At 49.3% G+C, this 16,442-nt stretch overlaps 1 protein-coding gene across 1 annotated transcript in view; it reads left to right on the top strand.

Annotated features, from left to right (window-relative positions):
* LOC306918434 (NACHT, LRR and PYD domains-containing protein 3-like) overlaps nt 1-14,713 on the top strand; it is a gene marked incomplete at its 5' end in the record, with an annotated part of 34,973 nt that extends 20,260 nt beyond the window's left edge. The window contains 4 exon segments of the mRNA XM_079531337.1: nt 6,190-6,437; nt 10,018-10,149; nt 11,785-11,926; nt 13,782-14,713. Of these exon segments, the coding sequence (XP_079387463.1) occupies nt 6,190-6,437; nt 10,018-10,149; nt 11,785-11,926; nt 13,782-14,143 (884 nt within the window). The 3' untranslated portion in view covers nt 14,144-14,713.
* Nucleotides 14,714-16,442: the final 1,729 nt, after the last annotated feature.

Here is a 16,442-nt window from a genome sequence, read left to right as displayed (position 1 = left end):
AGCACTCCACACACACACACAGGCAGTGAGCGAGCGCTCCACACACACACAGGCTATGAGCGAGCGCTCCACACACACACACAGGCTGTGAGCGAGCGCTCCACACACACACACACAGGCTGTGAGCGAGCGCTCCACACACACACACAGGCTGTGAGCGAGCGCTCCACACACACACACACGCACACACACAGGCAGTGAGCGAGCGCTCCACACACACACACACAGGCTGTGAGCGAGCGCTCCACACACACACACACACACACACACACACACACACACACAGGCAGTGAGCGAGCGCTCCACACACACACACACACACACAGGCTGTGAGCGAGCGCTCCACACAAACACACACACACAGGCAGTGAGCGAGCGCTCCACACACACACACACACACACACACACACACACACACACACACACACACACACACACACACACACACACACACACACACACACACACACACAGGCTATGAGCGAGCGCTCCACACACACACACACACACACACACACACACACACACACACACACACACACACACACACACACAGGCTGTGAGCGAGCGCTCCACACACACACACACACACAGGCTGGGAGCGAGCACTCCACACACACACAGGCTGTGAGCGAGCGCTCCACACACACACACAGGCTATGAGCGAGCGCTCCACACACACACACACACAGGCTGTGAGCGAGCGCTCCACACACACACACAGGCTATGAGCGAGCGCTCCACACACACACACACACAGGCTGTGAGCGAGCGCTCCACACACACACACAGGCTATGAGCGACCGCTCCACACACACACACAGGCTATGAGCGAGCGCTCCACACACACACACAGGCTGTGAGCGAGCGCTCCACACACACACACACAGGCTGTGAGCGAGCGCTCCACACACACACACACCCTGTGTGTGTGCGCGTGTGTGTGTGGAGCGCTCGCTCACAGCCTGTGTGTGTGTGGAGTGCTCGCTCCCAGCCTGTGTGTGTGTGTGTGTGTGGAGCGCTCGCTCACAGCCTGTGTGTGTGTGTGTGTGTGTGTGTGTGTGTGTGTGTGTGTGTGTGGAGCGCTCGCTCATAGCCTGTGTGTGTGTGTGGAGCGCTCCACACACACACACACACACACACAGGCTGTGAGCGAGCGCTCCACACACACACAGGCTGTGAGCGAGCGCTCCACACACACACACACACACACACACACACACACACACACACACACACACACACACACACACACACACAGGCTATGAGCGAGTGCTCCACACACACACAGGCTGTGAGCGAGCGCTCCACACACACACACACACACACACACACACACACACAGGCTATGAGCGAGTGCTCCACACACACACACACACACACACACACACACACACACACAGGCAGTGAGCGAGCGCTCCACACACACACACACACACACACACACACACACACACACAGGCTATGAGCGAGTGCTCCACACACACACACACACACACACACACACACACACAGGCTGTGAGCGAGCGCTCCACACACACACACACACACACACACACACAGGCAGTGAGCGAGCGCTCCACACACACACACACACACACACACACACAGGCTATGAGCGAGCGCTCCACACACACACGCGCACACACACAGGCTGTGAGCGAGCGCTCCACACACACACAGGCTGTGAGCGAGCGCTCCACAAACACACACACACACACACACACACACACACACACACACACACAGGCTGTGAGCGAGCGCTCCACACACACACACACAGGCTGGGAGCGAGCACTCCACACACACACAGGCTGTGAGCGAGCGCTCCACACACACACACAGTCTATGAGCGAGCGCTCCACACACACACAGGCTGTGAGCGAGCGCTCCACACACACACACACACACACACACACACACACACACACACACACACACACACACACACAGGCAGTGAGCGAGCGCTCCACACACACACACACACAGGCTGTGAGCGAGCGCTCCACACACACACACACACAGGCTATGAGCGAGCGCTCCACACACACACACACACACACACACACACACACACACACACACACACACACACACACACACACACAGGCTGTGAGCGAGCGCTCCACACACACACACACAGGCTGGGAGCGAGCGCTCCACACACACACACAGTCTATGAGCGAGCGCTCCACACACACACACACAGGCTGTCAGCGAGCGCTCCACACACACAGGCAGTGAGCGAGCGCTCCACACACACACACACAGGCTGGGAGCGAGCGCTCCACACACACACACACAGGCTGTGAGCGAGCGCTCCACACACACACACAGGCTGTGAGCGAGCGCTCCACACACACACACAGGCTATGAGCGAGCGCTCCACACACACACACACACACAGGCTGTGAGCGAGCGCTCCACACACACACACAGGCTGTGAGCGAGCGCTCCACACACACACACCCTGTGTGTGTGTGTGCGCGTGTGTGTGTGGAGCGCTCGCTCACAGCCTGTGTGTGTGTGGAGTGCTCGCTCACAGGCTGTGAGCGAGCGCTCCACACACACACACACACACAGGCTATGAGCGAGTGCTCCACACACACACACACACACACACACACACACACACAGGCTGTGAGCGAGCGCTCCACACACACACACACACACACACACAGGCAGTGAGCGAGCGCTCCACACACACACACACACACAGGCTATGAGCGAGCGCTCCACACACACACACACACACACACACACGCGCACACACACAGGCTGTGAGCGAGCGCTCCACACACACACAGGCTGTGAGCGAGCGCTCCACAAACACACACACACACACACACACACACACACACACACACACACACACACAGGCTGTGAGCGAGCGCTCCACACACACACACACACAGGCTGGGAGCGAGCACTCCACACACACACAGGCTGTGAGCGAGCGCTCCACACACACACACACAGTCTATGAGCGAGCGCTCCACACACACACACACAGGCAGTGAGCGAGCGCTCCACACACACACACACACACACACACACACACACACACACACACACACACACACACACAGGCTATGAGCGAGTGCTCCACACACACACACACACACACACACACACACAGGCTGTGAGCGAGCGCTCCACACACACACACACAGGCTGGGAGCGAGTGCTCCACACACACACACACAGGCTGGGAGCGAGCGCTCCACACACACACACACACACACACACACACAGGCTGTGAGCGAGCGCTCCACACACACACACAGGCTATGAGCGAGCGCTCCTCACACACACAGGCTGTGAGCGAGCGCTCCACACACACACACACACACATGCTGTGAGTGAGCGCTCCGCACACACACACAGGCTGTGAGCGAGCGCTCCACACACACACAGGCTGTGAGCGAGCGCTCCACACACACACACAGGCTGGGAGCGAGCACTCCACACACACACAGGCTGTGAGCGAGCGCTCCACACACACACAGGCTATGAGCGAGCGCTCCACACACACACACAGGCTGTGAGCGAGCGCTCCACATACACACACAGGCTGTGAGCGAGCGCTCCACACACACACACAGGCTGTGAGCGAGCGCTCCACACACACACACACAGGCAGTGAGCGAGCGCTCCACACACACACACAGGCTTTGAGCGAGCGCTCCACACACACACACAGGCTATGAGCGAGCGCTCCACACACACACACAGGCTATGAGCGAGCGCTCCACACACACACACACAGGCTATGAGCGAGCGCTCCACACACACACACACAGGCTGTGAGCGAGCGCTCCACACACACACACACACACACACACAGGCAGTGAGCGAGCGCTCCACACACACACACACACACAGGCTATGAGCGAGCGCTCCACACACACACACACACACACACACACGCGCACACACACAGGCTGTGAGCGAGCGCTCCACACACACACAGGCTGTGAGCGAGCGCTCCACAAACACACACACACACACACACACACACACACACACACACACACACACACACAGGCTGTGAGCGAGCGCTCCACACACACACACACACAGGCTGGGAGCGAGCACTCCACACACACACAGGCTGTGAGCGAGCGCTCCACACACACACACACAGTCTATGAGCGAGCGCTCCACACACACACACACAGGCAGTGAGCGAGCGCTCCACACACACACACACACACACACACACACACACACACACACACACACACACACACACACACACACAGGCTATGAGCGAGTGCTCCACACACACACACACACACACACACACACACAGGCTGTGAGCGAGCGCTCCACACACACACACACAGGCTGGGAGCGAGTGCTCCACACACACACACACAGGCTGGGAGCGAGCGCTCCACACACACACACACACACACACACACACAGGCTGTGAGCGAGCGCTCCACACACACACACAGGCTGTGAGCGAGCGCTCCACACACACACACCCTGTGTGTGTGTGTGCGCGTGTGTGTGTGGAGCGCTCGCTCACAGCCTGTGTGTGTGTGGAGTGCTCGCTCACAGGCTGTGAGCGAGCGCTCCACACACACACACACACACAGGCTATGAGCGAGTGCTCCACACACACACACACACACACACACACACACAGGCTGTGAGCGAGCGCTCCACACACACACACACACACACACACAGGCAGTGAGCGAGCGCTCCACACACACACACACACACAGGCTATGAGCGAGCGCTCCACACACACACACACACACACACACACGCGCACACACACAGGCTGTGAGCGAGCGCTCCACACACACACAGGCTGTGAGCGAGCGCTCCACAACACACACACACACACACACACACACACACACACACACACACACACACACACACAGGCTGTGAGCGAGCGCTCCACACACACACACACACAGGCTGGGAGCGAGCACTCCACACACACACAGGCTGTGAGCGAGCGCTCCACACACACACACACAGTCTATGAGCGAGCGCTCCACACACACACACACAGGCAGTGAGCGAGCGCTCCACACACACACACACACACACACACACACACACACACACACACACACACACACACACAGGCTATGAGCGAGTGCTCCACACACACACACACACACACACACACACACACAGGCTGTGAGCGAGCGCTCCACACACACACACACAGGCTGGGAGCGAGTGCTCCACACACACACACACAGGCTGGGAGCGAGCGCTCCACACACACACACACACACACACACACACAGGCTGTGAGCGAGCGCTCCACACACACACACAGGCTATGAGCGAGCGCTCCTCACACACACACAGGCTGTGAGCGAGCGCTCCACACACACACACAGGCTGTGAGCGAGCGCTCCACACACACACACACACACATGCTGTGAGTGAGCGCTCCGCACACACACACAGGCTGTGAGCGAGCGCTCCACACACACACAGGCTGTGAGCGAGCGCTCCACACACACACACAGGCTGGGAGCGAGCACTCCACACACACACAGGCTGTGAGCGAGCGCTCCACACACACACAGGCTATGAGCGAGCGCTCCACACACACACACAGGCTGTGAGCGAGCGCTCCACATACACACACAGGCTGTGAGCGAGCGCTCCACACACACACACAGGCTGTGAGCGAGCGCTCCACACACACACACACAGGCAGTGAGCGAGCGCTCCACACACACACACAGGCTTTGAGCGAGCGCTCCACACACACACACAGGCTATGAGCGAGCGCTCCACACACACACACAGGCTATGAGCGAGCGCTCCACACACACACACACACACAGGCTATGAGCGAGCGCTCCACACACACACACACAGGCTGTGAGCGAGCGCTCCACACACACACACACACAGGCTGTGAGCGAGCGCTCCACACACACACACACACACACACAGGCTATATGAGCGAGCGCTCCACACACACACACACACACACACACACACACACACACACACACACACACACACAGGCAGTGAGCGAGCGCTCCACACACACACAGGCTGTGAGCGAGTGCTCCACACACACACACACAGGCTATATGAGCGAGCGCTCCACACACACACAATTTTTTTGTAGAAGTGTTGTGTCTGATTCTCACGTCCTCACAGTATAATAGAATGACAGGATTCTTTCCACAGGTGATGTGGACCTTTGTGTGGCCAACGTCACAGATGGCGCGGTGTACCTCTTGGAGCCACAGAAAGTGACCCAGACGCACGTGGTTTTAAACGTGGACCACCTGTCTCTGTATGGACTCCTGTGGAAGAAGATTAAGGAGTATTTCTGTCCAATATCTGGTCAAGTTCTGCTGTTCCTTCAACCTCCAGGACGTCGAACACGGAAACTCAGTGTATTGATGCTGCCTCGAAATGCGGATCTCGACAAGGTAAATATATATATTATCTGTTATGTAGTTATTCAGGTTACGTGAAGTTCAATTCAGATTTTGAACAGACATCTGTAGGTGTGGACAAACATCCAGTCTAGTCTGTAGGTGTAGACCAGGGGTTCTCAACCCGTGGGTCACGACCCCTCGAGGGGTCGCCAAATTATTTTGGAGGGTCCCCAAAGTTTTTTTTTCTTATTTTATTTTGCAACTGAATGGCTGTAAAGTGGAAATGAAGAGTTTACATATAGTACACATAGTACATGCATACACCTTCCCTAATGATTATGGTTTCAGTATTTATTTATAGACAGACAGACAGACAGACAGACAGGCAGACAGTCTAGTCTAGTCTAGTCTAGTCTGTAGGTGAAGACATTCTATTGATGTGTCTGTAGGTGAAGACATTCTATTGTTGTGTCTGTAGGTGAAGACATTCTATTGTTGTGTCTGTAGGTGAAGACATTCTATTGTTGTGTCTGTAGGTGAAGACATTCTATTGTTGTGTCTGTAGGTGAAGACATTCTATTGTTGTGTATGTAGGTGAAGACATTCTATTGTTGTGTCTGTAGGTGAAGACATTCTATTGATGTGTCTGTAGGTGAAGACATTCTATTGTTGTGTCTGTAGGTGAAGACATTCTATTGTTGTGTCTGTAGGTGAAGACATTCTATTGTTGTGTCTGTAGGTGAAGACATTCTATTGTGTCTGTAGGTGAAGACATTCTATTGTTGTGTCTGTAGGTGAAGACATTCTATTGATGTGTCTGTAGGTGAAGACATTATATTGATGTGTCTGTAGATGAAGACATTATATTGATGTGTCTGTAGGTGAAGACATTCTATTGTGTCTGTAGGTGAAGACATTCTATTGTTGTGTCTGTAGGTGAAGACATTCTATTGTTGTGTCTGTAGGTGAAGACATTCTATTGTTGTGTCTGTAGGTGAAGACATTCTATTGTTGTGTCTGTAGGTGAAGACATTCTATTGATGTGTCTGTAGGTGAAGACATTCTTTTGATGTGTCTGTAGGTGAAGACATTCTATTGTTGTGTCTGTAGGTGAAGACATTCTATTGATGTGTCTGTAGGTGAAGACATTCTATTGATGTGTCTGTAGGTGAAGACATTCTATTGTTGTTTCTGTAGGTGAATACATTCTATTGTTGTGTCTGTAGGTGAAGACATTCTATTGTTGTGTCTGTAGGTGAAGACATTCTATTGTGTATGTAGGTGAAGACATTCTATTGTTGTGTCTGTAGGTGAAGACATTCTATTGCTGTGTCTGTAGGTGAAGACATTCTATTGATGTGTCTGTAGGTGAAGACATTATATTGTTGTGTCTGTAGGTGAAGACATTCTATTGTTGTGTCTGTAGGTGAAGACATTATATTGATGTGTCTGTAGGTGAAGACATTCTATTGTTGTGTCTGTGTCATTGTAGGTGAAGACATTGGGCGATCAGCCAAAATAATAATAAACCACAATAATATGTTCAGCGAATGACAGCACTCACACCCAGATCCACTCTACTTTTGTCAGTGACGTTGTCTGTGCATGGCGCTGGTTGGCTGCTCGCTGAACGCCCAGTCTCTTGCAAATATGGAGACGACTTCCAGTTTTCGTCTCTCGCGGGAGTGAGGAGTTGTGTGTGTACAGACCGGTGCCTGTGTTTTGTGAAGACGGCAGTTGCCCATGTAAAGTTGCCCAGATAAGCAGTAAACAGTAGAGCCATTCTAGACAACGCCACGGACGACCGCGCCGGAGCATAGAACGGCCGCGGAGCTAGTGGCAGCGGTGGCCGAACGGTTTGCGGAGCGGTCTTGATACCGGAAGGTCGCCAGTTCGTATCCCCGGACCGGCACGTTAAAATTACCACCGCTGAAGTGCCCTTGAGCAAGGCATTGAACCACTACCATGAAATGTTCTATGAGCAGGGCCTGGCTGTAAACAAGTATCTGATGCTTAGTCCAGTTACCCTGGGTAAATATAGTAACTTTGCTTTGTTTTGCTTTGCTGCTGAGACACCGCTTCCCGACTGTCACTTTACTGACGGCGTTGTCTTTCGAAGAGGAGCCGTTGTCCAGTATAAAGAGGAGGGTCGCTGTGGGTGAGCGAGTACGAGGGCTAGCTGCGGAGCTAACACACCCACACACCAGAGGCGCCTGAGCCATTGAGCAAACGGAGCAGCTGCTCCAGCAGATTAAAATGAACCGTCGCACTGCACCCCCAATTCTAGATTGGGGGTGCAAGGCCTCGCATGCGCGAGGCCTCGCGCTATGCAGTGTTTTTTTTGTTTTGTGCGATAAGAAACAATAATCGCATCGCAGCCCGTTCCGTCGCAGGTGATTTTTCACCTATTCCGTCGCAGTTGATTTTTCACCTATTTAAGCATTCTGTGCGGCGGCACCATTCGCACTACCCAAAAAGCGGCCCTGACACACACACACACACACACACACACACACACAGACATGAATGTGCAGTAGCCTACCAATGCTTGTTAGCCCTGCAGTTAACCATGTGGGTCATGCTTTTAACAGAGTTAGAATCGTGCTAAGACACCCGACTCGGCCCGAAAAAACGCCATCAAATTTTGCGTGCACTGCGCGCGCGCATGAGTCCAAATCTGTGCTCCCCCACCTGGAAACAAAGTTAGGCGCCCCTGCCACACACACACACGCACGCCAGAGTGCACGCGCGCACACACACATCCACACACAAGCGCCAGGACGCTGTTTTCTTTCTTTTTCTTTTGGTTCTTATAGTGGTGCACGGCACCCGAGTTATTTTTGTTTATGGGTACAACCTGAAGTGGAGCTATGGTGTGAAGTGTGTGACATAAACTGAACTTTACGTTTATTTACATGTAATTCAATAATACAAACCTTAAACTGACTTTGTGTGTCGTTTGAACTTCTTGATTGTTGACTGTGGGTTGGGGTTGAAATCATTTATTATATCATTTAAGTGTTATTGAAATGATTGAATCATTAATAACTGATTTATTATATTATATATATATTATATATTATTATTATTATTATATATATCCCTGAGTTAACAGGTAGGTTGTTGTATTCAAACAGTGACCTTTGTAGGGTTTCTCCTCCTGTGTCCAACTTTATTTGGGAAACCGCTACAACATTCTATTGTTGTGTCTGTGTCATTGTAGGTGAAGACCTTCTATTGTTGTATCTGTGTCTGTAGGTGAAGACCTTCTATTGTTGTGTCTGTAGGTGAAGACATTCTATTGTTGTGTCTGTAGGTGAAGACATTCTATTGTTGTGTCTGTAGGTGAAGATATTCTATTGTTGTGTCTGTGTCATTGTAGGTGAAGACATTCTATTGTTGTCTGTGTCTGTAGGTGAAGACATTCTATTGTTGTGTCTGTGTCATTGTAGGTGAAGACATTCTATTGTTGTGTCTGTGTCTGTAGGTGAAGACCTTCTATTGTTGTGTCTGTGTCTGTAGGTGAAGACCTTCTATTGTTGTGTCTGTGTCTGTAGGTGAAGACATTCTATTGTTGTGTCTGTGTCATTGTAGGTGAAGACATTCTATTGTTGTGTCTGTGTCATTGTAGGTGAAGACGTTCTATGAAAAGTACAACAAGAAAGACATCCTGGAGAGCACCTCAGACTGTGATCTGACTCCAGACCTGCGCTACAGACTGCAATGTGCTTCACATTGTCTCAACCCCACCATCCATCCTGAGGTAGGGTAGGAGGATAGGGAACCCTAACCCTACTATTACACAGTAGTTGTTAGGGTAATATAGGAACCCTAACCCTACTATTACACAGTAGTTGTTATAGTAATATAGGGACCCTAACCCTACTATTACACAGTAGTTGTTAGGGTAATATAGGGACCCTAACCCTACTATTACACAGTAGTTGTTAGGGTAATACAGGAACCCTAACCCTACTATTACACAGTAGTTGTTATAGTAATATAGGGACCCTAACCCTACTATTACACAGTAGTTGTTATAGTAATATAGGGACCCTAACCCTACTATTACACAGTAGTTGTTATTAATATAGGGACCCTAACCCTACTATTACACAGTAGTTGTTAGGGTAATATAGGAACCCTAACCCTACTATTACACAGTAGTTGTTATAGTAATATAGGGACCCTAACCCTACTATTACACAGTAGTTGTTATAGTAATATAGGGACCCTAACCCTACTATTACACAGTAGTTGTTATTAATATAGGGACCCTAACCCTACTATTACACAGTAGTTGTTAGGGTAATATAGGAACCCTAACCCTACTATTACACAGTAGTTGTTATAGTAATATAGGGATCCTAACCCTACTATTACACAGTAGTTGTTATAGTAATATAGGGACCCTAACCCTACTATTACACAGTAGTTGTTATAGTAATATAGGGACCCTAACCCTACTATTACACAGTAGTTGTTATTAATATAGGGACCCTAACCCTACTATTACACAGTAGTTGTTAGGGTAATATAGGAACCCTAACCCTACTATTACACAGTAGTTGTTATAGTAATATAGGGACCCTAACCCTACTATTACACAGTAGTTGTTAGGGTAATATAGGAACCCTAACCCTACTATTACACAGTAGTTGTTAGGGTAATATAGGGACCCTAACCCTACTATTACACAGTAGTTGTTATAGTAATATAGGGACCCTAACCCTACTATTACACAGTAGTTGTTATTAATATAGGGACCCTAACCCTACTATTACACAGTAGTTGTTAGGGTAATATAGGAACCCTAACCCTACTATTACACAGTAGTTGTTATAGTAATATAGGGACCCTAACCCTACTATTACACAGTAGTTGTTATAGTAATATAGGGACCCTAACCCTACTATTACACAGTAGTTGTTATTAATATAGGGACCCTAACCCTACTATTACACAGTAGTTGTTAGGGTAATATAGGGACCCTAACCCTACTATTACACAGTAGTTGTTATAGTAATATAGGGACCCTAACCCTACTATTACACAGTAGTTGTTATTAATATAGGGACCCTAACCCTACTATTACACAGTAGTTGTTAGGGTAATATAGGAACCCTAACCCTACTATTACACAGTTGTTATAGTAATATAGGGACCCTAACTCTACTATTACACAGTAGTTGTTATAGTAATATAGGGACCCTAACCCTGCTATTACACAGTAGTTGTTATAGTAATATAGGGACCCTAACCCTACTATTACACAGTAGTTGTTATAGTAATATAGGGACCCTAACCCTACTATTACACAGTAGTTGTTATAGTAATATAGGGACCCTAACCCTACTATTACACAGTAGTTGTATCTAAAACTGGTCTCTGTTTTCAGAATGTGAAGTATCATCTGAACTATGGACCAAATTACAATCCAACGTTTAAGGTGACGATGGATCGCGACGTAGAAGTCGCCTCGTTGGCAATCCTGGGACCTGAGAACCACCAGGTCTGGAAGGATGACATTGAACTGGAAGGTAAACATAGTTATTCTGTTTAATTTACTTATTAATAAACTTTAATTTTGAACTGCAAAGTGAACATAATTATTCACTGTAATTTAATGCAGTCAGGTATACTCGAGAGGTTAAACGCTGCGCTTATGTGGGTGAATACAGTGTTATGCAAGACGTCACACGCTGACGTGGCAATCAGCTGACCAACTGGGCGGGTATTTAAGCTCCCCTAAGTCTGTGTTCTTTCTGGTTATGCGTTCCTGGTTGTTATGCGTCATTTGCTGCTCCGATGCTATAAATCGATTGGGCTCTCTGATTTAATGGATTAAATAACCCTGGGCAATTAAAGTGTTACTGGTTAATGATTAAATGTAGCCGAGCCGAACGCCAAGATGAAATATTATATCCACACTTGTGTTCTCATTCTATAATAAATATTGGTTCAATCCATTCCTGAGTTATCTGACTTGTTATGGCCTGGCTCAAAGGTCACAACATTTAGCTGCATGGGGACCACCTGGAACCCCCTCAAGGACCACTGGTGGTCCCCAGACCACCTGGAACCCCCTCAAGGACCACTGGTGGTCCCCGGACCACCTGGAACCCCTCAAGGACAATTTACAATTTAGGCATTTAGCAGACGCTCTTAATCCAAAGCGATTTGCATTAAGCAAGAACAAAAAGCATGGCAATACATCACATACATAAGAAGTAGTTATCATGAAACATGCGTGAGCTAAGAACGTAACAGTGGAATATCTATATAATGAAACTATACATATATACTGTACTATGCTATACATAATGTACTATGAAGTGTTATATATATATATATATATACAATGCAATTCTAGTGCTGTCTACTTAACATGCTATCAGTCTGTATCAAATGCTATCTAATTCTACAAAAAGTGCTATCTAAGGGGGTAAGGTAAGTGCTACGGGCCATTATGGTGGAGTCTGAAAAGGTGGGTTTTCAGACTACGGCGGAAGATTGGGAGTGAGGCTGCAGTTCTGATTGTGATGGGAAGTGCATTCCATAGTTTTGGAGCCAGAAGGGAGAAGAGTTTGGGACGTGTGGAGCGTTGTCCCAAACTTAGTGAGGGTACTTCCAGCTTCCCTGCGTTGGCTGATCTGAGTGCGCGGGAGGGTTTGTAGGGTTCGATCAGACTTGCAAGATATGGGGGAGCCATACCTTTGGTTGCTTTGGATGCCAGCACCAGAGTTTTGTATTCTGTGCGGGCAGCGACCGGGAGCCAGTGGAGGGAGCGGAGAATGGGGAGGGGCAGCGACCGGGAGCCAATGGAGGGAGCGGAGAATGGGGAGGGGCAGCGACCGGGAGCCAGTGGGGGGAGCGGAGAATGGGGAGGGGCAGCGACCGGGAGCCAATGGAGGGAGCGGAGAATGGGGAGGGGCAGCGACCGGGAGCCAATGGAGGGAGCGGAGAATGGGGAGGGGCAGCGACCGGGAGCCAATGGAGGGAGCGGAGAATGGGGAGGGGCAGCGACCGGGAGCCAATGGAGGGAGCGGAGAAGGGGGAGGGGCAGCGACTGGGAGCCAATGGAGGGAGCGGAGAAGGGGGGAGACATGTGAGAATTTTGTCTGGTTGAAGACCAAGCGAGCTGCAGCATTTTGGATCAGTTGGAGAGGCTTAAGTGCACATGCCGGTAGGCCAGTAAGGAGGGAGTTACAATAGTCAAGTTTTGACAAGACTGTTGTCTGGATTAGGACCACCGGTGGTCCCCGGACCACTGGGGGTCCCCGGACCACTGGGGGTCCCCGGACCACTGGGGGTCCCCGGACCACTGGTTGAAAACCACTGATCTAAATGAATGCATATGAAGTGTAACTGAAAACAACATTGTTTCTCCTCCAGACGCCTCCACCCCCAGTCCAGGCTCCGCCCCCAGTCCAGGCTCCGCCCCCAGCCAGCCAGACGCAACGACAGCGATGGCGCCGCGACAGGGAGCGGAGACGTTGCTCTCTGTGCGTTTAGGGTTCATCAAACGAGTGTCGGACCCGGTGATCCGTGCTCTGCTGGACAGACTGCTGGACGAGAAAGTCCTCAACGACGCAGAGATGGACTCGGTCAGGCAGGAGAAGGGCAGGACGGAGAGAGCGCGGGAATTAATCGACATGGTGAGAAAGAAAAGCGACAAGGCGTCGGCGAAGATGATCGCCGCGTTTCGCGAAGAGGATCCAACGCTTTACGACGACCTGGGTTTGAACCAACCTTGAGATCTGTCTCGGTTTAGACCTTTGATTGAAACGCACGTACAAAACAAAAGATTGCACAATCGTAGCCAAAAAGAATGACAGAAACTAAACATCGAGCCACAGCAATTAACCCACTTCATCCATTGACCAATCAAAATCAAGCATTCGACCAAGCCGTGTAATGTAATGGACATACTGGACACTGGACAGTGCCGCGCTATGAGCTTGTAGATCTGCTATTTTTCAATAGTTAAAGTATAACATAATGCTTAAAACCGTTCCCGTCCTGACTGGGTTAATCTCCTTTTTCCCCTCACTGTATATGTTTGTTTTTTCCTTTTTTACCTCCTTTCATGATGATTTCCTGTTTTTGGCTTTATAGAAGTGTTTATTTGTACGTCTCTAAATGTTATGATGAATTGAACAAGGTGGACCCTCTTGTAAACAAGTGTAATGCTTTATGGTGTTGTCCACCCACAGTTAACAGTCTTTGTATTGTGTTGTGCTTGAAATTACAATTACAATTTAGGCATTTAGCAGACGCTCTTAATCCAGAGCGATTTACATTAGGCAAGAACAAAATAAATGTACTGTAATTCTCCAATCTGTTAATAAATATTTCAATCAATCAATCAATGAATTCAGTGAAGCTGGGCAGCTTGTGTGTGTGGGAACCACGTCTGTGTTCAGGTCCATGGGCCTACGGGCCGTCTTTGGCCAGTTTCATGTGTAGATAAGCCAGTCATATGTATATACAGCTCCATCGCAATGAATTAGAATATTTTGTAAAAGTTAATTTTCTTCTGTAATATAATTCAAAAAGTGAAACTTTCATAATCATAAATAATGTTATATTCTTTAAATCAACAATAAAACATTTATTATACAGTTTTATTAAATAATGTTTTAAAATAATTTTGTTCAACAATCTCAGACCCAAAACTAGAAAAAGTGCCCTTCTGGGCACAGGTCTCCACCAGGAGGATAGGAGTGTGTGTGTGTGATGTTTGGCAAAATGTTTAGGAGCAATATAAACGTGTGTGTGTGTGTGTGTGTGTGTGTGTGTATGTGTGTGTGTGTGTGTCGCGGCTTGGCCTGTTGTAGCGCCACCATGAGGCTGATTTTAAAATGGTCAAGTGGCATTTCTTCCAAAGCCTAGTGGGAATATGCATGCACAGTTTCACCACAATCGGACGCTGCGTTGAGTAGTTGTGGCGATTTGTACAAAACGGGTACAAAGCGGGCTACTCCTGAAAAGGTTAGAAGCCAATCGTAGCCAATGAGGGTGGATTATGAGAAATCAAACAAACCCGTCTTGATCACATGACTATGGAGAGCATGTGTACCGATATGCGTGAAATTTGGATAAAATCTGAAGGAGTAAAATTAGAAAATGTGTTTTACATATGTCGGCCTCCTGGTGGCGCTATAAAGAGCAGATGTGAAAAATTCCAGGCAAAGGTTTTTCTTTGGCCTCTAGGGAGTTGGCATACTCAAGTTATCCACAGATCCGTGCAGTTAGAGGTAAAAACACTTTTCGGCCAGTTATAGCGCCACCATGAGGCTGAGTTGAAAATGTTCATGTGGCATTTCTTCCTCGGCCTAGTGGGAATGTGCGTGCACAATTTCACGGAAATCACACAATGTGTTCATGATTTGCAGCATTTTGTTTGAAACTGAGCACTCCTGCAAACTTTGGAAGCCAATCTTAGCCAATCAGGATGGAGTCTGAGAAATCTGAAAGACACGTTTCATTGAATGGCTCTAGAGAGACTGTGTACCAATTTGCGTGATGTTTGGACAAAATATGTAGGTGTAATGTCCAAAAACTTGTTTTGCACAAAGCGGCCTCCTGGTGGCGCTATAACAGGCCGTTCTGGAAATTTTGGGGCAGAGGTTCATCGTTGGCATCCAGGGAGTGTGTGTGCAAAAGTTGGCATTGACCGGGTTAACGGTGCCGGAGATTAGCTGTTCACAGACGGACACACGGACGGACGGACACACGGACACACGGACACACGGACGGACGGACGGAGTGCAAAACATACTCTCTCCCCATGCCTTCGGCCTGGTGGAGACAACTAAAGAATATTGTTGTCGTCGGATTAGATTTGCTCCACAATTCCATATTGGTGTTGGTACCATTAGGAGAGATAACATGACGTTGGTACCATTAGGAGAGATAACATGGTGTTGGTACCATTAGGAGAGATAACATGATGTCGGTACCATTAGGAGAGATAACATGGTGTTGGTACCATTAGGAGAGATAACATGATGTTGGTACCATTAGGAGAGATAACATGATGTTGGTACCATT

Source organism: Electrona antarctica, assembly GCF_951216825.1.
Source record: "Electrona antarctica genome assembly, contig: scaffold_107, whole genome shotgun sequence".
Taxonomy (NCBI): Eukaryota; Metazoa; Chordata; class Actinopteri; order Myctophiformes; family Myctophidae; genus Electrona; species Electrona antarctica.
This window is presented reverse-complemented; position numbering and strand designations above follow the sequence as displayed.